At 39.1% G+C, this 26,489-nt stretch overlaps 1 protein-coding gene across 1 annotated transcript in view; it reads left to right on the top strand.

The window, feature by feature from the left end:
* The window catches only part of LOC127640209 (uncharacterized), an 81,973-nt gene extending 55,859 nt beyond the window's left edge, over nucleotides 1-26,114 (top strand). The window contains exons 17-22 of the mRNA XM_052122663.1: nucleotides 11,567-11,588; nucleotides 19,289-19,329; nucleotides 20,372-20,393; nucleotides 24,628-24,668; nucleotides 25,675-25,695; nucleotides 26,040-26,114. Coding sequence (XP_051978623.1) covers nucleotides 11,567-11,588; nucleotides 19,289-19,329; nucleotides 20,372-20,393; nucleotides 24,628-24,668; nucleotides 25,675-25,695; nucleotides 26,040-26,114 — 222 coding nt within the window. The remainder of the gene's footprint in view (nucleotides 1-11,566; nucleotides 11,589-19,288; nucleotides 19,330-20,371; nucleotides 20,394-24,627; nucleotides 24,669-25,674; nucleotides 25,696-26,039) is intronic.
* The last annotated feature ends 375 nt before the right edge of the window (nucleotides 26,115-26,489 follow it).

Below are 26,489 nucleotides of genomic sequence, written 5' to 3' on the forward strand. Positions count from 1 at the left end.
AATAGAGAATATTATAGTGGAGTTCACCAAACTGTGTACATCTTTCAGGTTCATATCGTCTTAAACGTCCTGGAGCTGCAATGACTGAGGTGAGAATTTGAGCAAATATTCACATTATTATTTTATTGTGCAGTAAATATATTGTCTGGATATTTGATATTCACCTGCTGTACATACAATCATCTGACAGTTCTGTTCACGTTAATAAAACATTAGAGACTGAATGTTGACTTCTGATCACACCTGATGCATGAAAATAACAACAGACTGAAATAAACAACTAATAGTCAATATGATTTTTAATAAAAGAAATAACTCGTTTTAATAATAATGTTTCATGAATATATGAATATTATGATTCAATATCACTGTTATAATTCAGTGAAGTATTAAAAGATTTGCTGAAATCTCTCATAATACAGAATTCACATTCGATACATCAGATGTTAGATCATTACATCATACAGGACCTCAGCACTGGATCAAAACATGTCCATACTGTATAAAGATATGATACAGAAAATTACAGAAATGGATCAAATTCATAAGCTCGAAATTAGCCAGGAAAATATCGAGACCATTTTAAAAACACATGCCGGTGTGTGTGTGTGTGTGTGTGTGTGTGTGTGTGTGTGTGTGTGTGTGTGTGTGAGTGTATCATATCAGCTTACCAACACTTGACTTGAAGTTACACAGTTTTGGGTCTTTAATGACATCTTTGGTTAAATCAACCATATCCAGCATTACAGCCAACTAAATAAATGAATCAAACTATGAACAGATAAACATTGCACAATAATTGAATTGTGTTCATTATTAACTAACAAATCTCCCATAATGCAGCTTTAAGATTGTGCTGCCAGATGTTCTCTAATGTACCACTGGCAGTCACATCTGAGGGTTTTTGGCCATCATTGTTCAGCTACAACAAGCTCGTCAATGTTTCTGAGTACATGTTTTATGTGTGTGTAGTTACAGTTTCATTAATTGTACTAATGTTATCTTTTTAAATGTTGCCGTGGGTAGAAAATCAAATATCCAACAAAATCTTTACTCACTTTAGTTTATGCCTGAAAATAATTCTAATGTCACAATAATGATGTGATGAGTAACTTTGAGCTTTATTTAATTTCAGAGACGATCAGAAATCACACTGGGTAAGAAACCACACGTCATACTCCACAAATCAACTTCATTTCACTTTATTACATTGTCATAATAAATATGCACAACTTGATCTTTTCTGTCTGTTAAATGACAGAAACTGCCACTTTTCCTAAATGTAGCTTGTCACATTTATTCAAGGGTTATAGTCTCACATTTACAGTATATTATGCAACAGCACAATATTTGTGTCCGATATTCTTCACTTTCACACATTATTTGAAGACTCCTCGATTAAACCTACGACCCCTTATTTCTTATGAAGACTGAAATATCACTAACAACAGTCAAAACAGGTGCAACAGTCCGTGTTTCAATCTCTTTCTCACTAAAAGTTGTGTATCACAGCTGCAATCACACCCATTTATCATGGTACAGATATTCCACTCAAAAAGAGGACATGTCAGTGAAAAGAGGACATATTAGTGAAAAGGGGACATATCAGTGAAAAGAGGACATATCAGTGAGAAGAGGACATGTCTGTGAAAAGAGGACATGTCAGTGAAAAGAGGACATGTCAGTGAAAAGGGGACATGTCAGTGAGAAGAGGACATGTCAGAGAGAAGAGGACATGTCATTAAGAAGAGGACATGTCAGTGAAAAGAGGACATGTCAGTGAAAAGAGGACAGTTCAGTGAGAAGAGGACATGTCAGTTTAAAAGAGGACAGTGTAGTGAAAAGAGGACATGTCAGTGAAAAGAGGACATGTCAGTGAGAAGAGGACATGTCAGTGAAAAGACATTTCAGTGAAAAGAGGACATGTCAGTGAAAAGAGGACATTCCAGTGAAAAGAGGACATGTCAGTGAGAAGAGGACATGTCAGTGAAAAGTGGACATTTCAGTGAAAAGATGACATGTCAGTGAGAAGAGGACATTTCAGTGAAAAGAGGACATTTCAGTGAAAAGAGGACATGTCAGTGAGAAGAGGACATGTCAGTGAGAAGACATGTCAGTGAAAAGAGGACATGTCAGTGGAAAGAGGACAGTTAAGTGAAAAAAGGACATGTCAGTGAAAAGAGGACATGTCAGTGAGAAGAGGACAGTTCAGTGAGAAGAGGACATGTCAGTGAGAAGAGGACATGTCAGTGAATACGGGACATGTCAGTGAGAAGAGGACATGTCAGTGAAAAGAGGACAGTTCAGTGAAAAGAGGACATGTCATTGAGATGAGGACATGTCAGTCAATAGAGGACATAGTCAGTGAATAGAGGACATGTCTGTGAGAAAAGGACGTGTCAGTGAAAAGGGGACAATTCAGTGAAAAGTGGACATGTCAGTGAAAACAGGACATGTCAGTGAAAAGGGGATATTTCAGTGAAAAGAGGACATTTCAGTGAAAAGAGGACTTTTCGGTGAAAAGAGGACATGTCAGTGAAAAGAGGACATTTCAGTGAAAAGAGGACATGTCAGTGAGAATAGGACATGTCAGTGAAAAGACGACAGTTCAGTAATAAGAGGACATTTCAGTGAAAAGAGGACATGTAAGTGAAAAGAGGACATGTAAGTGAAAAGAGGACATTTCAGTGAGATGACATGTCAGTGAGAAGAGAACATTTCAGTGAAAAGAGGACATGTCAGTGAGAAGATGACATGTCAGTGAAAAGAGGATGTCAGTGAAAAGAGGACATGTCAGTGAAAGAGGACATGTCAGTGAAAAGAGCACAATTCAGTGAAAAGAGGACATGTCAGTGAGAAGAGGACATGTCAGTGAGATGAGGACATGTCATTGAGAAGAGGACATGTCAGTGAGAGCAGGACATGTCAGTGAAAAGACGACAGTTCAGTAATAAGAGGACATTTCAGTGAAAAGAGGACAGTTCAGTTAAAAGAGGACAGTTCAGTGAAAAGGGGACATGTCAGTGAAAAGGGGACATGTCAGTAATAAGAGGATAGTTCAGTGAAAATAGGACATGTCAGTGAAAAGAGGACAGTTCAGTGAGAAGAGGACATGTCAGTTTAAAAGAGGACATGTCAGTGAGAAGAGGACATGTCAGTGAGAAGAGGACATGTCAGTGAGAAGAGGACATGTCAGTGAAAAGACATTTCAGTGAAAAGAGGACATGTCAGTGAAAAGAGGACATTCCAGTGAAAAGAGGTCATGTCAGTGAGAAGAGGACATGTCAGTGAAAAGTGGACATTTCAGTGAAAAGATGACATGTCATTGAAAAGAAGACAGTTCAGTGAGAAGGGGACAGTTCAGTGAGAAGGGGACATGTCATTGAAAAGAAGACATGTCAGTGAGAAGGGGACAGTTCAGTGAGAAGGGACATATCATTGAAAAGAAGACATGTCAGTGAGAAGGGGACAGTTCAGTGAGAAGAGGACAGTTCAGTGAAAAGGGGACATGTCAGTGAGAAGAAGACATGTCAGTGAAAATAGGACATGTCAGTGAAAAGAGGACATTTCAGTGAAAAGAGGACTTTTCAGTGAAAAGAGGACATGTCAGTGAAAAGAAGACATTTCAGTGAAAAGAGGACATGTCAGTTTAAAAGAGGACAGTGTAGTGAAAGATGACATGTCAGTGAAAAGAGGACATGTCAGTGAAAAGAGGACATTTCAGTGAAAAGAAGACATTTCAGTGAAAAGAGGACATTTCAGTGAAAAGAGGACATGTCAGTGAGAACAGGACATGTCAGTGAAAAGACGACAGTTCAGTAATAAGAGGACATTTCAGTGAAAAGAGGACATGTAAGTGAAAAGAGGACATGTAAGTGAAAAGAGGACATTTCAGTGAAAAGAGGACATGTCAGTGAAAAGTGGACATTTCAGTGAGATGACATGTCAGTGAGAAGAGAACATTTCAGTGAAAAGAGGACATGTCAGTGAGAAGATGACATGTCAGTGAAAAGAGGACATGTCAGTGAAAGAGGACATGTCAGTGAAAAGAGCACAATTCAGTGAAAAGAGGACATGTCAGTGAGAAGAGGACATGTCAGTGAGATGAAGACATGTCATTGAGAAGAGGACATGTCAGTGAGAACAGGACATGTCAGTGAAAAGACGACAGTTCAGTAATAAGAGGACATTTCAGTGAAAAGAGGACATTTCAGTGAAAAGAGGACATGTCAGTGAAAAGAGGACATTTCAGTGAAAAGAGGACAGTTCAGTTAAAAGAGGACAGTTCAGTGAAAAGGGGACATGTCAGTGAAAAGGGGACATGTCAGTAATAAGAGGATAGTTCAGTGAAAAGAGGACATGTCAGTGAAAAGAGTACATGTCAGTGAGAAGAAGACATGTCAGTGGAAAGAGGACATGTCAGTGAAAAGAGGACATGTAAGTGAAAAGGGGACATGTCAGTGAGAAGAGGACATGTCAGAGAGAAGAGGACATGTCATTAAGAAGAGGACATGTCAGTGAAAAGAGGACATGTCAGTGAAAAGAGGACAGTTCAGTGAGAAGAGGACATGTCAGTTTAAAAGAGGACAGTGTAGTGAAAAGAGGACATGTCAGTGAAAAGAGGACATGTCAGTGAGAAGAGGACATGTCAGTGAAAAGACATTTCAGTGAAAAGAGGACATGTCAGTGAAAAGAGGACATTCCAGTGAAAAGAGGACATGTCAGTGAGAAGAGGACATGTCAGTGAAAAGTGGACATTTCAGTGAAAAGATGACATGTCAGTGAGAAGAGGACATTTCAGTGAAAAGAGGACATTTCAGTGAAAAGAGGACATGTCAGTGAGAAGAGGACATAGTCAGTGAGAAGACATGTCAGTGAAAAGAGGACATGTCAGTGGAAAGAGGACAGTTAAGTGAAAAAAGGACATGTCAGTGAAAAGAGGACATGTCAGTGAGAAGAGGACAGTTCAGTGAGAAGAGGACATGTCAGTGAGAAGAGGACATGTCAGTGAATACGGGACATGTCAGTGAGAAGAGGACATGTCAGTGAAAAGAGGACAGTTCAGTGAAAAGAGGACATGTCATTGAGATGACGACATGTCAGTCAATAGAGGACATAGTCAGTGAATAGAGGACATGTCTGTGAGAAAAGGACGTGTCAGTGAAAAGGGGACAATTCAGTGAAATGTGGACATGTCAGTGAAAACAGGACATGTCAGTGAAAAGGGGATATTTCAGTGAAAAGAGGACATTTCAGTGAAAAGAGGACTTTTCGGTGAAAAGAGGACATGTCAGTGAAAAGAGGACATTTCAGTGAAAAGAGGACATGTCAGTGAGAATAGGACATGTCAGTGAAAAGACGACAGTTCAGTAATAAGAGGACATTTCAGTGAAAAGAGGACATGTAAGTGAAAAGAGGACATGTAAGTGAAAAGAGGACATTTCAGTGAGATGACATGTCAGTGAGAAGAGAACATTTCAGTGAAAAGAGGACATTTCAGTGAAAAGAGGACATGTCAGTGAGAAGATGACATGTCAGTGAAAAGAGGACGTCAGTGAAAAGAGGACATGTCAGTGAAAGAGGACATGTCAGTGAAAAGAGCACAATTCAGTGAAAAGAGGACATGTCAGTGAGAAGAGGACATGTCAGTGAGATGAGGACATGTCATTGAGAAGAGGACATGTCAGTGAGAGCAGGACATGTCAGTGAAAAGACGACAGTTCAGTAATAAGAGGACATTTCAGTGAAAAGAGGACAGTTCAGTTAAAAGAGGACAGTTCAGTGAAAAGGGGACATGTCAGTGAAAAGGGGACATGTCAGTAATAAGAGGATAGTTCAGTGAAAATAGGACATGTCAGTGAAAAGAGGACAGTTCAGTGAGAAGAGGACATGTCAGTTTAAAAGAGGACATGTCAGTGAGAAGAGGACATGTCAGTGAGAAGAGGACATGTCAGTGAGAAGAGGACATGTCAGTGAAAAGACATTTCAGTGAAAAGAGGACATGTCAGTGAAAAGAGGACATTCCAGTGAAAAGAGGTCATGTCAGTGAGAAGAGGACATGTCAGTGAAAAGTGGACATTTCAGTGAAAAGATGACATGTCATTGAAAAGAAGACAGTTCAGTGAGAAGGGGACAGTTCAGTGAGAAGGGGACATGTCATTGAAAAGAAGACATGTCAGTGAGAAGGGGACAGTTCAGTGAGAAGGGGACATATCATTGAAAAGAAGACATGTCAGTGAGAAGGGGACAGTTCAGTGAGAAGAGGACAGTTCAGTGAAAAGGGGACATGTCAGTGAGAAGAAGACATGTCAGTGAAAATAGGACATGTCAGTGAAAAGAGGACATTTCAGTGAAAAGAGGACTTTTCAGTGAAAAGAGGACATGTCAGTGAAAAGAAGACATTTCAGTGAAAAGAGGACATGTCAGTTTAAAAGAGGACAGTGTAGTGAAAGATGACATGTCAGTGAAAAGAGGACATGTCAGTGAAAAGAGGACATTTCAGTGAAAAGAAGACATTTCAGTGAAAAGAGGACATTTCAGTGAAAAGAGGACATGTCAGTGAGAACAGGACATGTCAGTGAAAAGACGACAGTTCAGTAATAAGAGGACATTTCAGTGAAAAGAGGACATGTAAGTGAAAAGAGGACATGTAAGTGAAAAGAGGACATTTCAGTGAAAAGAGGACATGTCAGTGAAAAGTGGACATTTCAGTGAGATGACATGTCAGTGAGAAGAGAACATTTCAGTGAAAAGAGGACATGTCAGTGAGAAGATGACATGTCAGTGAAAAGAGGACATGTCAGTGAAAGAGGACATGTCAGTGAAAAGAGCACAATTCAGTGAAAAGAGGACATGTCAGTGAGAAGAGGACATGTCAGTGAGATGAAGACATGTCATTGAGAAGAGGACATGTCAGTGAGAACAGGACATGTCAGTGAAAAGACGACAGTTCAGTAATAAGAGGACATTTCAGTGAAAAGAGGACATTTCAGTGAAAAGAGGACATGTCAGTGAAAAGAGGACATTTCAGTGAAAAGAGGACAGTTCAGTTAAAAGAGGACAGTTCAGTGAAAAGGGGACATGTCAGTGAAAAGGGGACATGTCAGTAATAAGAGGATAGTTCAGTGAAAAGAGGACATGTCAGTGAAAAGAGTACATGTCAGTGAGAAGAAGACATGTCAGTGGAAAGAGGACATGTCAGTGAAAAGAGGACATGTAAGTGAAAAGGGGACATGTCAGTGAGAAGAGGACATGTCAGTGAATAGGGGCCATGTCAGTGAGAAGAGGACATGTCAGTGAAAAGAGGACAGTTCAGTGAAAAGAGGACATGTCATTGAGATGAGGACATGTCAGTGAATAGAGGACATATCAGTGAATAGAGGACATGTCTGTGAGAAGAGGACATGTCTGTGAGACGTGTCAGTGAAAAGTGGACATGTCAGTGAGATGAGGCCATGTCAGTGAAAACAGGACATGTCAGTGAAAAGGGGATATTTCAGTGAGAAGAGGACATGTCAGTGAGAAGAGGACATGTCAGTGAGAAGAGGACATGTCAGTGAGATGAGGACATGTCATTGAGAAGAGGACAGTTCAGTGAAAAGTGGACATGTCAGTGAGAAGAGGACATGTCAGTGAGATGAGGACATGTCATTGAGAAGAGGACATGTCAGTGAGAAAAGGACATGTCAGTGAAAAGACGACAGTTCAGTAATAAGAGGACATTTCAGTGAAAAGAGGACATTTCAGTGAAAAGAGGACATGTCAGTGAAAAGAGGACATTTCAGTGAAAAGAGGACAGTTCATTTAAAAGAGGACAGTTCAGTGAAAAGGGGACATGTCAGTGAAAAGGGGACATGTCAGTAATAAGAGGATAGTTCAGTGAAAAGAGGACATGTCAGTGAAAAGAGTACATGTCAGTGAGAAGAAGACATGTCAGTGGAAAGAGGACATGTCAGTGAAAAGAGGACATGTAATTGAAAAGGGGACATGTCAGTGAGAAGAGGACATGTCAGTGAATAGGGGACATGTCAGTGAAAGAGGACATGTCAGTGAAAAGAGCACAATTCAGTGAAAAGAGGACATGTCAGTGAGAAGAGGACATGTCAGTGAGATGAGGACATGTCATTGAGAAGAGGACATGTCAGTGAGAACAGAACATGTCAGTGAAAAGACGACAGTTCAGTAATAAGAGGACATTTCAGTGAAAAGAGGACATTTCAGTGAAAAGAGGACATTTCAGTGAAAAGAGGACAGTTCAGTTAAAAGAGGACAGTTCAGTGAAAAGGGGACATGTCAGTGAAAAGGGGACATGTCAGTAATAAGAGGATAGTTCAGTGAAAAGAGGACATGTCAGTGAAAAGAGTACATGTCAGTGAGAAGAAGACATGTCAGTGGAAAGAGGACATGTCAGTGAAAAGAGGACATGTAAGTGAAAAGGGACATGTCAGTGAGAAGAGGACATGTCAGTGAATAGGGGACATGTCAGTGAGAAGAGGACATGTCAGTGAAAAGAGGACAGTTCAGTGAAAAGAGGACATGTCATTGAGATGAGGACATGTCAGTGAATAGAGGACATATCAGTGAATAGAGGACATGTCTGTGAGAAGAGGACATGTCTGTGAGACGTGTCAGTGAAAAGTGGACATGTCAGTGAGATGAGGCCATGTCAGTGAAAACAGGACATGTCAGTGAAAAGGGGATATTTCAGTGAGAAGAGGACATGTCAGTGAGAAGAGGACATGTCAGTGAGAAGAGGACATGTCAGTGAGATGAGGACATGTCATTGAGAAGAGGACATGTCAGTGAGAAAAGGACATGTCAGTGAAAAGACGACAGTTCAGTAATAAGAGGACATTTCAGTGAAAAGAGGACATTTCAGTGAAAAGAGGACATGTCAGTGAAAAGAGGACATTTCATTGAAAAGAGGACAGTTCAGTTAAAAGAGGACAGTTCAGTGAAAAGGGGACATGTCAGTGAAAAGGGGACATGTCAGTAATAAGAGGATAGTTCAGTGAAAAGAGGACATGTCAGTGAAAAGAGTACATGTCAGTGAGAAGAAGACATGTCAGTGGAAAGAGGACATGTCAGTGAAAAGAGGACATGTAAGTGAAAAGGGGACATGTCAGTGAGAAGAGGACATGTCAGTGAATAGGGGACATGTCAGTGAGAAGAGTACATGTCAGTGAAAAGAGGACAGTTCAGTGAAAAGAGGACATGTCATTGAGATGAGGACATGTCAGTGAATAGAGGACATATCAGTGAATAGAGGACATGTCTGTGAGAAGAGGACATGTCTGTGAGACGTGTCAGTGAAAAGTGGAGATGTCAGTGAGATGAGGCCATGTCAGTGAAAACAGGACATGTCAGTGAAAAGGGGATATTTCAGTGAAAAGACGAAAGTTCAGTAATAAGAGGACATTTCAGTGAAAAGAGGACATGTCAGTGAAAAGAAGACATTTCAGTGAAAAGGGGACATGTCAGTGAAAAGAGGACATTTCAGTGAGAAGAGGACATGTCAGTGAGAAGAGGACATTTCAGTGAGAAGAGGACATTTCAGTGAGAAGAGGACATGTCAGTGAAAAGCAGACATGTCAATTAAATTTAAAAACCTCGAAGAGAAAAAGCATGTTCAAGCCATGGGTTCCTTCAAGTAGTAGGTGCCAGCAACAGCAGGGTCATGGGTATGGGATCGATTCTCAGGGAACACTAAACCTGATCAAATGTATACCTTGAATGCACTGTGAGTCACTTTGGATTAAAGTGTCTGATAAATGTACGTAGGAAAACAATTGAAAAGCAGCACGGACAAACATCATTCTGCAGAGAGAAGATCTGAGCTCTGTATGTCCATACAATGCAAGTGAATGGATACAGAGAAACAAACTTGACATAAAACATTTCAGCCAGCATCAGAGCTCTGAGCAGAAGTGATGTTTTAAAGTTTATAAAGTTTTCATTATAGATTTGCTTCAAAACACATGAAGTGATGGACTGGAGTCATTTGGAGCCTGTTTACCTGCATTATAAGGACAAACAGAGCTCAGATCTTCTCCAAATCTTCATTTGTGTTCTGCTGAAGAAAGTCTTACACAAATGTGTTGATATGATCATTGATTGAGTTTATCAGTTTTAATAATAACACTATTATCATTTGACTATTATAGATCTGTTTTATAATGTTATATGAGGAAATGAGTTTCATTCTTGAGCACTGCGACAGCAGCTTTCATTCCAGATACAGATCGAGTTCTACTGATTTAATCTCACTATTCTAGTATATATTGTATTTATTACTCAGTGAATGTAAAGAAAAGAAACTGTTAATAGATCTACAATAAAAGTGAAATTAAAGAGTAATCGCATGTGAACGCTTGTCAGAATTTCTCCTTTACATGTGATATAATAATAGATGAAATAAATGAACTAAAACTGTTTGTGATGTGTATAATAGAGAATATTATAGTGGAGTTCACCAAACTGTGTACATCTTTCAGGTTCATATCGTCTTAAACGTCCTGGAGCTGCAATGACTGAGGTGAGAATTTGAGCAAATATTCACATTATTATTTTATTGTGCAGTAAATATATTGTCTGGATATTTGATATTCACCTGCTGTACATACAATCATCTGACAGTTCTGTTCACGTTAATAAAACATTAGAGACTGAATGTTGACTTCTGATCACACCTGATGCATGAAAATAACAACAGACTGAAATAAACAACTAATAGTCAATATGATTTTTAATAAAAGAAATAACTCGTTTTAATAATAATGTTTCATGAATATATGAATATTATGATTCAATATCACTGTTATAATTCAGTGAAGTATTAAAAGATTTGCTGAAATCTCTCATAATACAGAATTCACATTCGATACATCAGATGTTAGATCATTACATCATACAGGACCTCAGCACTGGATCAAAACATGTCCATACTGTATAAAGATATGATACAGAAAATTACACAAATGGATCAAATTCATAAGCTCGACATTAGCCAGGAAAATATCAAGACCATAATAAAAACGTGTGTGTGTGTGTGTGTGTGTGTGTGTGTGTGTGTGTGTGTGTGTGTGTGTGTGTGTATCAGCTCACCAACACTTGACTTGAAGTTACACAGTTTTGGGTCTTTAGTGACATCTTTGGTTAAATCAACCATATCCAGCATTACAGCCAACTAAATAAATGAATCAAACTATGAACAGATAAACATTGCACAATAATTGAATTGTGTTCATTATTAACTAACAAATCTCCCATAATGCAGCTTTAAGATTGTGCTGCCAGATGTTCTGTAATGTACCACTGGCAGTCACATCTGAGGGGTTTTTGGCCATCATTGTTCAGCTACAACAAGCTCGTCAATGTTTCTGAGTACATGTTTTATGTGTGTGTAGTTACAGTTTCATTAATTGTACTAATGTTATCTTTTTAAATGTTGCCGTGGGTAGAAAATCAAATATCCAACAAAATCTTTACTCACTTTAGTTTATGCCTGAAAATAATTCTAATGTCCCAATAATGATGTGATGAGTAACTGAGCTTTATTTAATTTCAGATAGGATCAGAAATCACACCGGGTAAGAAACCACACGTCATACTCCACAAATCAACTTCATTTCACTTTATTACATTGTCATAATAAATATGCACAACTTGATCTTTTCTGTCTGTTAAATGACAGAAACTGCCACTTTTCCTAAATGTAGCTTGTGTCACATTTATTCAAGGGTTATAGTCTCACATTTACAGTATATTATGCAACAGCACAATATTTGTGTCCGATATTCTTCACTTTCACACATTATTTGAAGACTCCTCGATTAAACCTACGACCTCTTATTACTTATGAAGACTGAAATATCACTAACAACAGTAAAAACAGGTGCAACAGTCCGTGTTTCAATCTCTTTCTCACTAAAAGTTGAGTATCACAGCTGCAATCACACCCATTTATCATGGTACAGATATTCCACTCCAAAAGAGGACATTTCAGTGAAAAGAGGACAGTTCAGTGAAAAGAGGACATGTCTGTGAGAAGAGGACGTGTCAGTGAATAGGGGACATGTCAGTGAGAAGAGGACATGTCAGTGAGAAGGGGACATGTCAGTGAGAAGAGGACGTGTCAGTGAGAAGAGGACGTGTCAGTGAGAAGAGGACATGTCAGTGAAAACAGGACATTTCAGTGAAAACAGGACATGTCAGTGAAAACAGGACTTGTCAGTGAAAAGAGGACAGTTCAGTGAAAAGGGGACATGTCATTGAAAAGAAGACATGTCAGTGAGAAGGGGACAGGGGGACAGTTCAGTGAGAAGGGACATGTCATTGAAAAGAAGACATGTCAGTGAGAAGGGGACATGTAATTGAAAAGAAGACAGTTCAGTGAGAAGGGACAGTTCAGTGAGAAGGGGACATGTCATTGAAAAGAAGACATGTCAGTGAGAAGGGACATTTCAGTGAAAAGAGGACTTTCAGTGAAAAGAGGACATGTCAGTGAAAAGAGGACATGTCAGTGAGAAGAGGACATGTCAGTGAAAAGAGGACATTTCAGTGAAAAGAAGACATTTCAGTGAAAAGAGGACATTTCAGTGAAAAGAGGACATGTCAGTGAGAACAGGACATGTCAGTGAAAAGACGACAGTTCAGTAATAAGAGGACATTTCAGTGAAAAGAGGACATGTAAGTGAAAAGAGGACATGTAAGTGAAAAGAGGACATTTCAGTGAGATGACATGTCAGTGAGAAGAGAACATTTCAGTGAAAAGAGGACATTTCAGTGAAAAGAGGACATGTCAGTGAGAAGATGACATGTCAGTGAAAAGAGGACGTCAGTGAAAAGAGGACATGTCAGTGAAAGAGGACATGTCAGTGAAAAGAGCACAATTCAGTGAAAAGAGTACATGTCAGTGAGAAGAGGACATGTCAGTGAGATGAGGACATGTCATTGAGAAGAGGACATGTCAGTGAGAGCAGGACATGTCAGTGAAAAGACGACAGTTCAGTAATAAGAGGACATTTCAGTGAAAAGAGGACATTTCAGTGAAAAGAGGACATGTCAGTGAAAAGAGGACATTTCAGTGAAAAGAGGACAGTTCAGTTAAAAGAGGACAGTTCAGTGAAAAGGGGACATGTCAGTGAAAAGGGGACATGTCAGTAATAAGAGAATAGTTCAGTGAAAATAGGACATGTCAGTGAAAAGAGGACAGTTCAGTGAGAAGAGGACATGCCAGTTTAAAAGAGGACATGTCAGTGAAAAGAGGACATGTCAGTGAAAAGAGGACATGTCAGTGAAAAAGGGACATGTCAGTGAGAAGAGGACATGTCAGTGAGAAGAGGACATGTCAGTGAAAAGAGGACATGTCAGTGAAAAGAGGACATTCCAGTGAAAAGAGGACATGTCAGTGAGAAGAGGACATGTCAGTGAAAAGTGGACATTTCAGTGAAAAGATGACATGTCATTGAAAAGAAGACAGTTCAGTGAGAAGGGACAGTTCAGTGAGAAGGGACATGTCATTGAAAAGAAGACATGTCAGTGAGAAGGGACAGTTCAGTGAGAAGGGACATATCATTGAAAAGAAGACATGTCAGTGAGAAGGGACAGTTCAGTGAGAAGAGGACAGTTCAGTGAAAAGGGGACATGTCAGTGAGAAGAAGACATGTCAGTGAAAATAGGACATGTCAGTGAAAAGAGGACATGTCAGTGGAAAGAGGACAGTTAAGTGAAAAAAGGACATGTCAGTGAAAAGAGGACATGTCAGTGAGAAGAGGACAGTTCAGTGAGAAGAGGACATGTCAGTGAATACGGGACATGTCAGTGAGAAGAGGACATGTCAGTGAAAAGAGGACAGTTCAGTGAAAAGAGGACATATCATTGAGATGAGGACATGTCAGTGAATAGAGGACATATCAGTGAATAGAGGACATGTCTGTGAGAAGAGGACATGTCTGTGAGAAAAGGACGTGTCAGTGAAAAGGGGACAATTCAGTGAAAAGTGGACATGTCAGTGAAAACAGGACATGTCAGTTAAAAGGGGATATTTCAGTGAAAACAGGACATGTCAGTGAGAAGAGGACATGTCAGTGGGAAGAGGACATGTCATTAAGAAGAGGACATGTCAGTGAAAAGAGGACATTTCAGTGAAAAGAGGACATGTCAGTGAGAATAGGACATGTCAGTGAAAAGACGACAGTTCAGTAATAAGAGGACATTTCAGTGAAAAGAGGACATGTAAGTGAAAAGAGGACATGTAAGTGAAAAGAGGACATTTCAGTGAGATGACATGTCAGTGAGAAGAGAACATTTCAGTGAAAAGAGGACATTTCAGTGAAAAGAGGACATGTCAGTGAGAAGATGACATGTCAGTGAAAAGAGGACATGTCAGTGAAAGAGGACATGTCAGTGAAAAGAGCACAATTCAGTGAAAAGAGGACATGTCAGTGAGAAGAGGACATGTCAGTGAGATGAGGACATGTCATTGAGAAGAGGACATGTCAGTGAGAGCAGGACATGTCAGTGAAAAGACGACAGTTCAGTAATAAGAGGACATTTCAGTGAAAAGAGGACAGTTCAGTTAAAAGAGAACAGTTCAGTGAAAAGGGGACATGTCAGTGAAAAGGGGACATGTCAGTAATAAGAGGATAGTTCAGTGAAAATAGGACATGTCAGTGAAAAGAGGACAGTTCAGTGAGAAGAGGACATGTCAGTTTAAAAGAGGACATGTCAGTGAGAAGAGGACATGTCAGTGAGAAGAGGACATGTCAGTGAGAAGAGGACATGTCAGTGAAAGAGACATTTCAGTGAAAAGAGGACATGTCAGTGAAAAGAGGACATGTCCAGTGAAAAGAGGTCATGTCAGTGAGAAGAGGACATGTCAGTGAAAAGTGGACATTTCAGTGAAAAGATGACATGTCAGTGAAAAGAAGACAGTTCAGTGAGAAGAGGACAGTTCAGTGAGAAGAGGACATGTCATTGAAAAGAAGACATGTCAGTGAGAAGAGGACAGTTCAGTGAGAAGAGGACATATCATTGAAAAGAAGACATGTCAGTGAGAAGGGACAGTTCAGTGAGAAGAGGACAGTTCAGTGAAAAGGGGACATGTCAGTGAGAAGAAGACATGTCAGTGAAAATAGGACATGTCAGTGAAAAGAGGACATTTCAGTGAAAAGAGGACTTTTCAGTGAAAAGAGGACATGTCAGTGAAAAGAAGACATTTCAGTGAAAAGAGGACATGTCAGTTTAAAAGAGGACAGTGTAGTGAAAGATGACATGTCAGTGAAAAGAGGACATGTCAGTGAAAAGAGGACATTTCAGTGAAAAGAAGACATTTCAGTGAAAAGAGGACATTTCAGTGAAAAGAGGACATGTCAGTGAGAACAGGACATGTCAGTGAAAAGACGACAGTTCAGTAATAAGAGGACATTTCAGTGAAAAGAGGACATGTAAGTGAAAAGAGGACATTTCAGTGAAAAGAGGACATGTCAGTGAAAAGTGGACATTTCAGTGAGATGACATGTCAGTGAGAAGAGAACATTTCAGTGAAAAGAGGACATGTCAGTGAGAAGATGACATGTCAGTGAAAAGAGGACATGTCAGTGAAAGAGGACATGTCAGTGAAAAGAGCACAATTCAGTGAAAAGAGGACATGTCAGTGAGAAGAGGACATGTCAGTGAGATGAAGACATGTCATTGAGAAGAGGACATGTCAGTGAGAACAGGACATGTCAGTGAAAAGACGACAGTTCAGTAATAAGAGGACATTTCAGTGAAAAGAGGACATTTCAGTGAAAAGAGGACATGTCAGTGAAAAGAGGACATTTCAGTGAAAAGAGGACAGTTCAGTTAAAAGAGGACAGTTCAGTGAAAAGGGGACATGTCAGTGAAAAGGGGACATGTCAGTAATAAGAGGATAGTTCAGTGAAAAGAGGACATGTCAGTGAAAAGAGTACATGTCAGTGAGAAGAAGACATGTCAGTGGAAAGAGGACATGTCAGTGAAAAGAGGACATGTAAGTGAAAAGAGGACATGTCAGTGAGAAGAGGACATGTCAGTGAATAGGGGCCATGTCAGTGAGAAGAGGACATGTCAGTGAAAAGAGGACAGTTCAGTGAAAAGAGGACATGTCATTGAGATGAGGACATGTCAGTGAATAGAGGACATATCAGTGAATAGAGGACATGTCTGTGAGAAGAGGACATGTCTGTGAGACGTGTCAGTGAAAAGTGGACATGTCAGTGAGATGAGGCCATGTCAGTGAAAACAGGACATGTCAGTGAAAAGGGATATTTCAGTGAGAAGAGGACATGTCAGTGAGAAGAGGACATGTCAGTGAGAAGAGGACATGTCAGTGAGATGAGGACATGTCATGAGAAGAGGACAGTTCAGTGAAAAGTGGACATGTCAGTGAGAAGAGGACATGTCAGTGAGATGAGGACATGTCATTGAGAAGAGGACATGTCAGTGAGAAAAGGACATGTCAGTGAAAAGACGACAGTTCAGTAATAAGAGGACATTTCAGTGAAAAGAGGACATTTCAGTGAAAAGAGGACATGTCAGTGAAAAGAGGACATTTCAGTGAAAAGAGGACAGTTCATTTAAAAGAGGACAGTTCAGTGAAAAGGGGACATGTCAGTGAAAAGGGGACATGTCAGTAATAAGAGGATAGTTCAGTGAAAAGAGGACATGTCAGTGAAAAGAGTACATGTCAGTGAGAAGAAGACATGTCAGTGGAAAGAGGACATGTCAGTGAAAAGAGGACATGTAAGTGAAAAGAGGACATGTCAGTGAGAAGAGGACATGTCAGTGAATAGGGGACATGTCAGTGAAAGAGGACATGTCAGTGAAAAGAGCACAATTCAGTGAAAAGAGGACATGTCAGTGAGAAGAGGACATGTCAGTGAGATGAGGACATGTCATTGAGAAGAGGACATGTCAGTGAGAACAGGACATGTCAGTGAAAAGACGACAGTTCAGTAATAAGAGGACATTTCAGTGAAAAGAGGACATTTCAGTGAAAAGAGGACATTTCAGTGAAAAGAGGACAGTTCAGTTAAAAGAGGACAGTTCAGTGAAAAGAGGACATGTCAGTGAAAAGAGGACATGTCAGTAATAAGAGGATAGTTCAGTGAAAAGAGGACATGTCAGTGAAAAGAGTACATGTCAGTGAGAAGAAGACATGTCAGTGGAAAGAGGACATGTCAGTGAAAAGAGGACATGTAAGTGAAAAGGGGACATGTCAGTGAGAAGAGGACATGTCAGTGAATAGGGGACATGTCAGTGAGAAGAGGACATGTCAGTGAAAAGAGGACAGTTCAGTGAAAAGAGGACATGTCATTGAGATGAGGACATGTCAGTGAATAGAGGACATATCAGTGAATAGAGGACATGTCTGTGAGAAGAGGACATGTCTGTGAGACGTGTCAGTGAAAAGTGGACATGTCAGTGAGATGAGGCCATGTCAGTGAAAACAGGACATGTCAGTGAAAAGAGGATATTTCAGTGAGAAGAGGACATGTCAGTGAGAAGAGGACATGTCAGTGAGAAGAGGACATGTCAGTGAGATGAGGACATGTCATTGAGAAGAGGACATGTCAGTGAGAAAAGGACATGTCAGTGAAAAGACGACAGTTCAGTAATAAGAGGACATTTCAGTGAAAAGAGGACATTTCAGTGAAAAGAGGACATGTCAGTGAAAAGAGGACATTTCATTGAAAAGAGGACAGTTCAGTTAAAAGAGGACAGTTCAGTGAAAAGGGGACATGTCAGTGAAAAGGGGACATGTCAGTAATAAGAGGATAGTTCAGTGAAAAGAGGACATGTCAGTGAAAAGAGTACATGTCAGTGAGAAGAAGACATGTCAGTGGAAAGAGGACATGTCAGTGAAAAGAGGACATGTAAGTGAAAAGGGGACATGTCAGTGAGAAGAGGACATGTCAGTGAATAGGGGACATGTCAGTGAGAAGAGTACATGTCAGTGAAAAGAGGACAGTTCAGTGAAAAGAGGACATGTCATTGAGATGAGGACATGTCAGTGAATAGAGGACATATCAGTGAATAGAGGACATGTCTGTGAGAAGAGGACATGTCTGTGAGACGTGTCAGTGAAAAGTGGAGATGTCAGTGAGATGAGGCCATGTCAGTGAAAACAGGACATGTCAGTGAAAAGGGATATTTCAGTGAAAAGACGAAAGTTCAGTAATAAGAGGACATTTCAGTGAAAAGAGGACATGTCAGTGAAAAGAAGACATTTCAGTGAAAAGGGGACATGTCAGTGAAAAGAGGACATTTCAGTGAGAAGAGGACATGTCAGTGAGAAGAGGACATTTCAGTGAGAAGAGGACATTTCAGTGAGAAGAGGACATGTCAGTGAAAAGCAGACATGTCAATTAAATTTAAAAACCTCGAAGAGAAAAAGCATGTTCAAGCCATGGGTTCCTTCAAGTAGTAGGTGCCAGCAACAGCAGGGTCATGGGTATGGGATCGATTCTCAGGGAACACTAAACCTGATCAAATGTATACCTTGAATGCACTGTGAGTCACTTTGGATTAAAGTGTCTGATAAATGTACGTAGGAAAACAATTGAAAAGCAGCACGGACAAACATCATTCTGCAGAGAGAAGATCTGAGCTCTGTATGTCCATACAATGCAAGTGAATGGATACAGAGAAACAAACTTGACATAAAACATTTCAGCCAGCATCAGAGCTCTGAGCAGAAGTGATGTTTTAAAGTTTATAAAGTTTTCATTATAGATTTGCTTCAAAACACATGAAGTGATGGACTGGAGTCATTTGGAGCCTGTTTACCTGCATTATAAGGACAAACAGAGCTCAGATCTTCTCCAAATCTTCATTTGTGTTCTGCTGAAGAAAGTCTTACACAAATGTGTTGATATGATCATTGATTGAGTTTATCAGTTTTAATAATAACACTATTATCATTTGACTATTATAGATCTGTTTTATAATGTTATATGAGGAAATGAGTTTCATTCTTGAGCACTGCGACAGCAGCTTTCATTCCAGATACAGATCGAGTTCTACTGATTTAATCTCACTATTCTAGTATATATTGTATTTATTACTCAGTGAATGTAAAGAAAAGAAACTGTTAATAGATCTACAATAAAAGTGAAATTAAAGAGTAATCGCATGTGAACGCTTGTCAGAATTTCTCCTTTACATGTGATATAATAATAGATGAAATAAATGAACTAAAACTGTTTGTGATGTGTATAATAGAGAATATTATAGTGGAGTTCACCAAACTGTGTACATCTTTCAGGTTCATATTGTCTTTCACGTCCTGGAGCTGCAATGACTGAGGTGAGAATTTGAGCAAATATTCACATTATTATTTTATTGTGCAGTAAATATATTGTCTGGATATTTGATATTCACCTGCTGTACATACAATCATCTGACAGTTCTGTTCACGTTAATAAAACATTAGAGACTGAATGTTGACTTCTGATCACACCTGATGCATGAAAATAACAACAGACTGAAATAAACAACTAATAGTCAATATGATTTTTAATAAAAGAAATAACTCGTTTTAATAATAATGTTTCATGAATATATGAATATTATGATTCAATATCACTGTTATAATTCAGTGAAGTATTAAAAGATTTGCTGAAATCTCTCATAATACAGAATTCACATTCGATACATCAGATGTTAGATCATTACATCATACAGGACCTCAGCACTGGATCAAAACATGTCCATACTGTATAAAGATATGATACAGAAAATTACACAAATGGATCAAATTCATAAGCTCGACATTAGCCAGGAAAATATCAAGACCATAATAAAAACGTGTGTGTGTGTGTGTGTGTGTGTGTGTGTGTGTGTGTGTGTGTGTGTGTGTGTGTGTGTGTGTGTGTATCAGCTCACCAACACTTGACTTGAAGTTACACAGTTTTGGGTCTTTAGTGACATCTTTGGTTAAATCAACCATATCCAGCATTACAGCCAACTAAATAAATGAATCAAACTATGAACAGATAAACATTGCACAATAATTGAATTGTGTTCATTATTAACTAACAAATCTCCCATAATGCAGCTTTAAGATTGTGCTGCCAGATGTTCTGTAATGTACCACTGGCAGTCACATCTGAGGGGTTTTTGGCCATCATTGTTCAGCTACAACAAGCTCGTCAATGTTTCTGAGTACATGTTTTATGTGTGTGTAGTTACAGTTTCATTAATTGTACTAATGTTATCTTTTTAAATGTTGCCGTGGGTAGAAAATCAAATATCCAACAAAATCTTTACTCACTTTAGTTTATGCCTGAAAATAATTCTAATGTCCCAATAATGATGTGATGAGTAACTGAGCTTTATTTAATTTCAGATAGGATCAGAAATCACACCGGGTAAGAAACCACACGTCATACTCCACAAATCAACTTCATTTCACTTTATTACATTGTCATAATAAATATGCACAACTTGATCTTTTCTGTCTGTTAAATGACAGAAACTGCCACTTTTCCTAAATGTAGCTTGTGTCACATTTATTCAAGGGTTATAGTCTCACATTTACAGTATATTATGCAACAGCACAATATTTGTGTCCGATATTCTTCACTTTCACACATTATTTGAAGACTCCTCGATTAAACCTACGACCTCTTATTACTTATGAAGACTGAAATATCACTAACAACAGTAAAAACAGGTGCAACAGTCCGTGTTTCAATCTCTTTCTCACTAAAAGTTGAGTATCACAGCTGCAATCACACCCATTTATCATGGTACAGATATTCCACTCCAAAAGAGGACATTTCAGTGAAAAGAGGACAGTTCAGTGAAAAGAGGACATGTCTGTGAGAAGAGGACGTGTCAGTGAATAGGGGACATGTCAGTGAGAAGAGGACATGTCAGTGAGAAGGGGACATGTCAGTGAGAAGAGGACGTGTCAGTGAGAAGAGGACGTGTCAGTGAGAAGAGGACATGTCAGTGAAAACAGGACATTTCAGTGAAAACAGGACATGTCAGTGAAAACAGGACTTGTCAGTGAAAAGAGGACAGTTCAGTGAAAAGGGGACATGTCATTGAAAAGAAGACATGTCAGTGAGAAGGGGACAGGGGGACAGTTCAGTGAGAAGGGGACATGTCATTGAAAAGAAGACATGTCAGTGAGAAGGGGACATGTAATTGAAAAGAAGACAGTTCAGTGAGAAGGGGACAGTTCAGTGAGAAGGGGACATGTCATTGAAAAGAAGACATGTCAGTGAGAAGAGGACATTTCAGTGAAAAGAGGACATGTCAGTGAAAAGAGGACATGTCAGTGAAAAGAGGACATGTCAGTGAGAAGAGGACATGTCAGTGAAAAGAGGACATTTCAGTGAAAAGAAGACATTTCAGTGAAAAGAGGACATTTCAGTGAAAAGAGGACATGTCAGTGAGAACAGGACATGTCAGTGAAAAGACGACAGTTCAGTAATAAGAGGACATTTCAGTGAAAAGAGGACATGTCAGTGAAAAGAGGACATGTCAGTGAAAAGAGGACATTTCAGTGAGATGACATGTCAGTGAGAAGAGAACATTTCAGTGAAAAGAGGACATTTCAGTGAAAAGAGGACATGTCAGTGAGAAGATGACATGTCAGTGAAAAGAGGACGTCAGTGAAAAGAGGACATGTCAGTGAAAGAGGACATGTCAGTGAAAAGAGCACAATTCAGTGAAAAGAGTACATGTCAGTGAGAAGAGGACATGTCAGTGAGATGAGGACATGTCATTGAGAAGAGGACATGTCAGTGAGAGCAGGACATGTCAGTGAAAAGACGACAGTTCAGTAATAAGAGGACATTTCAGTGAAAAGAGGACATTTCAGTGAAAAGAGGACATGTCAGTGAAAGAGGACATTTCAGTGAAAAGAGGACAGTTCAGTTAAAAGAGGACAGTTCAGTGAAAAGGGGACATGTCAGTGAAAAGGGGACATGTCAGTAATAAGAGAATAGTTCAGTGAAAATAGGACATGTCAGTGAAAAGAGGACAGTTCAGTGAGAAGAGGACATGTCAGTTTAAAAGAGGACATGTCAGTGAAAAGAGGACATGTCAGTGAAAAGAGGACATGTCAGTGAAAAAGGGACATGTCAGTGAGAAGAGGACATGTCAGTGAGAAGAGGACATGTCAGTGAAAAGACATTTCAGTGAAAAGAGGACATGTCAGTGAAAAGAGGACATTCCAGTGAAAAGAGGACATGTCAGTGAGAAGAGGACATGTCAGTGAAAAGTGGACATTTCAGTGAAAAGATGACATGTCATTGAAAAGAAGACAGTTCAGTGAGAAGGGGACAGTTCAGTGAGAAGGGGACATGTCATTGAAAAGAAGACATGTCAGTGAGAAGGGGACATATCATTGAAAAGAAGACATGTCAGTGAGAAGGGGACAGTTCAGTGAGAAGAGGACAGTTCAGTGAAAAGGGGACATGTCAGTGAGAAGAAGACATGTCAGTGAAAATAGGACATGTCAGTGAAAAGAGGACATGTCAGTGGAAAGAGGACAGTTAAGTGAAAAAAGGACATGTCAGTGAAAAGAGGACATGTCAGTGAGAAGAGGACAGTTCAGTGAGAAGAGGACATGTCAGTGAATACGGGACATGTCAGTGAGAAGAGGACATGTCAGTGAAAAGAGGACAGTTCAGTGAAAAGAGGACATATCATTGAGATGAGGACATGTCAGTGAATAGAGGACATATCAGTGAATAGAGGACATGTCTGTGAGAAGAGGACATGTCTGTGAGAAAAGGACGTGTCAGTGAAAAGGGACAATTCAGTGAAAAGTGGACATGTCAGTGAAAACAGGACATGTCAGTTAAAAGGGATATTTCAGTGAAAACAGGACATGTCAGTGAGAAGAGGACATGTCAGTGGGAAGAGGACATGTCATTAAGAAGAGGACATGTCAGTGAAAAGAGGACATTTCAGTGAAAAGAGGACTTTTCAGTGAAAAGAGGACATGTCAGTGAAAAGAAGACATTTCAGTGAAAAGAGGACATGTCAGTTTAAAAGAGGACAGTGTAGTGAAAGATGACATGTCAGTGAAAAGAGGACATGTCAGTGAGAAGAGGACATGTCAGTGAAAAGAGGACATTTCAGTGAAAAGAAGACATTTCAGTGAAAAGAGGACATTTCAGTGAAAAGAGGACATGTCAGTGAGAACAGGACATGTCAGTGAAAAGACGACAGTTCAGTAATAAGAGGACATTTCAGTGAAAAGAGGACATGTAAGTGAAAAGAGGACATGTAAGTGAAAAGAGGACATTTCAGTGAAAAGAGGACATGTCAGTGAAAAGTGGACATTTCAGTGAGATGACATGTCAGTGAGAAGAGAACATTTCAGTGAAAAGAGGACATGTCAGTGAGAAGATGACATGTCAGTGAAAAGAGGACATGTCAGTGAAAAGTGGAGATGTCAGTGAGATGAGGCCATGTCAGTGAAAACAGGACATGTCAGTGAAAAGGGGATATTTCAGTGAAAAGACGAAAGTTCAGTAATAAGAGGACATTTCAGTGAAAAGAGGACATGTCAGTGAAAAGAGGACATGTCAGTGAAAAGAAGACATTTCAGTGAAAAGGGGACATGTCAGTGAAAAGAGGACATTTCAGTGAGAAGAGGACATGTCAGTGAGAAGAGGACATTTCAGTGAGAAGAGGACATTTCAGTGAGAAGAGGACATGTCAGTGAAAAGCAGACATGTCAATTAAATTTAAAACCTCGAAGAGAAAAACATGTTCAAGCCATGGGTTCCTTCAAGTAGTAGGTGCCAGCAACAGCAGGGTCATGGGTATGGGATCGATTCTCAGGGAACACTAAACCTGATCAAATGTATACCTTGAATGCACTGTGAGTCACTTTGGATTAAAGTGTCTGATAAATGTACGTAGGAAAACAATTGAAAAGCAGCACGGACAAACATCATTCTGCAGAGAGAAGATCTGAGCTCTGTATGTCCATACAATGCAAGTGAATGGATACAGAGAAACAAACTTGACATAAAACATTTCAGCCAGCATCAGAGCTCTGAGCAGAAGTGATGTTTTAAAGTTTATAAAGTTTTCATTATAGATTTGCTTCAAAACACATGAAGTGATGGACTGGAGTCATTTGGAGCCTGTTTACCTGCATTATAAGGACAAACAGAGCTCAGATCTTCTCCAAATCTTCATTTGTGTTCTGCTGAAGAAAGTCTTACACAAATGTGTTGATATGATCATTGATTGAGTTTATCAGTTTTAATAATAACACTATTATCATTTGACTATTATAGATCTGTTTTATAATGTTATATGAGGAAATGAGTTTCATTCTTGAGCACTGCGACAGCAGCTTTCATTCCAGATACAGATCGAAGTTCTACTGATTTAATCTCACTATTCTAGTATATATTGTATTTATTACTCAGTGAATGTAAAGAAAAGAAACTGTTAATAGATCTACAATAAAAGTGAAATTAAAGAGTAATCGCATGTGAACGCTTGTCAGAATTTCTCCTTTACATGTGATATAATAATAGATGAAATAAATGAACTAAAACTGTTTGTGATGTGTATAATAGAGCACATTATAGTGGAGTTCACCAAACTGTGTAAATCTTTCAGAATCAGTTCGTCATTCACGTTCCAGACCTGAAATGGCTGAGGTGAGTATTTGAGCAAATATTCACATGATTATTTTATTGTGCAGTAAATATATTGTCTGGATATTTGATATTCACCTGCTGTACATACAATCATCTGACAGTTCTGTTCACGTTAATAAAACATTAGAGACTGAATGTTGACTTCTGATCACACCTGATGCATGAAAATAACAACAGACTGAAATAAACAACTAATAGTCAATATGATTTTTAATAAAAGAAATAACTCGTTTTAATAATAATGTTTCATGAATATATGAATATTATGATTCAATATCACTGTTATAATTCAGTGAAGTATTAAAAGATTTGCTGAAATCTCTCATAATACAGAATTCACATTCGATACATCAGATGTTAGATCATTACATCATACAGGACCTCAGCACTGGATCAAAACATGTCCATACTGTATAAAGATATGATACAGAAAATTACACAAATGGATCAAATTCATAAGCTCGACATTAGCCAGGAAAATATCAAGACCATAATAAAAACGTGTGTGTGTGTGTGTGTGTGTGTGTGTGTGTGTATCAGCTCACCAACACTTGACTTGAAGTTACACAGTTTTGGGTCTTTAGTGACATCTTTGGTTAAATCAACCATATCCAGCATTACAGCCAACTAAATAAATGAATCAAACTATGAACAGATAAACATTGCACAATAATTGAATTGTGTTCATTATTAACTAACAAATCTCCCATAATGCAGCTTTAAGATTGTGCTGCCAGATGTTCTGTAATGTACCACTGGCAGTCACATCTGAGGGGTTTTGGCCATCATTGTTCAGCTACAACAAGCTCGCCAATGTTTCTGAGTACATGTTTTATGTGTGTGTAGTTACAGTTTCATTAATTGTACTAATGTTATCTTTTAAATGTTGCCGTGGGTAGAAAATCAAATATCCAACAAAATCTTTACTCACTTTAGTTTATGCCTGAAAATAATTCTAATGTCCCAATAATGATGTGATGAGTAACTGAGCTTTATTTAATTTCAGATAGGATCAGAAATCACACCGGTAAGAAACCACACGCCATACTCCACAAATCAACTTCATTTCACTTTATTACATTGTCATAATAAATATGCACAACTTGATCTTTTCTGTCTGTTAAATGACAGAAACTGCCACTTTTCCTAAATGTAGCTTGTGTCACATTTATTCAAGGGTTATAGTCTCACATTTACAGTATATTATGCAACAGCACAATATTTGTGTCCGATATTCTTCACTTTCACACATTATTTGAAGACTCCTCGATTAAACCTACGACCTCTTATTACTTATGAAGACTGAAATATCACTAACAACAGTAAAAACAGGTGCAACAGTCCGTGTTTCAATCTCTTTCTCACTAAAAGTTGAGTATCACAGCTGCAATCACACCCATTTATCATGGTACAGATATTCCACTCCAAAAGAGGACATTTCAGTGAAAAGAGGACAGTTCAGTGAGAAGAGGACATGTCAGTGAGAAGGGGACATGTCAGTGAGAAGAGAACATTTCAGTGAAAAGAGGACATTTCAGTGAAAAGAGGACATGTCAGTGAGAAGATGACATGTCAGTGAAAAGAGGACGTCAGTGAAAAGAGGACATGTCAGTGAAAGAGGACATGTCAGTGAAAAGAGCACAATTCAGTGAAAAGAGGACATGTCAGTGAGAAGAGGACATGTCAGTGAGATGAGGACATGTCATTGAGAAGAGGACATGTCAGTGAGAGCAGGACATGTCAGTGAAAAGACGACAGTTCAGTAATAAGAGGACATTTCAGTGAAAAGAGGACATTTCAGTGAAAAGAGGACATGTCAGT

The sequence above is a fragment of the Xyrauchen texanus genome, chromosome 49, assembly GCF_025860055.1.
Source record: "Xyrauchen texanus isolate HMW12.3.18 chromosome 49, RBS_HiC_50CHRs, whole genome shotgun sequence".
NCBI classification, from domain to species: Eukaryota; Metazoa; Chordata; class Actinopteri; order Cypriniformes; family Catostomidae; genus Xyrauchen; species Xyrauchen texanus.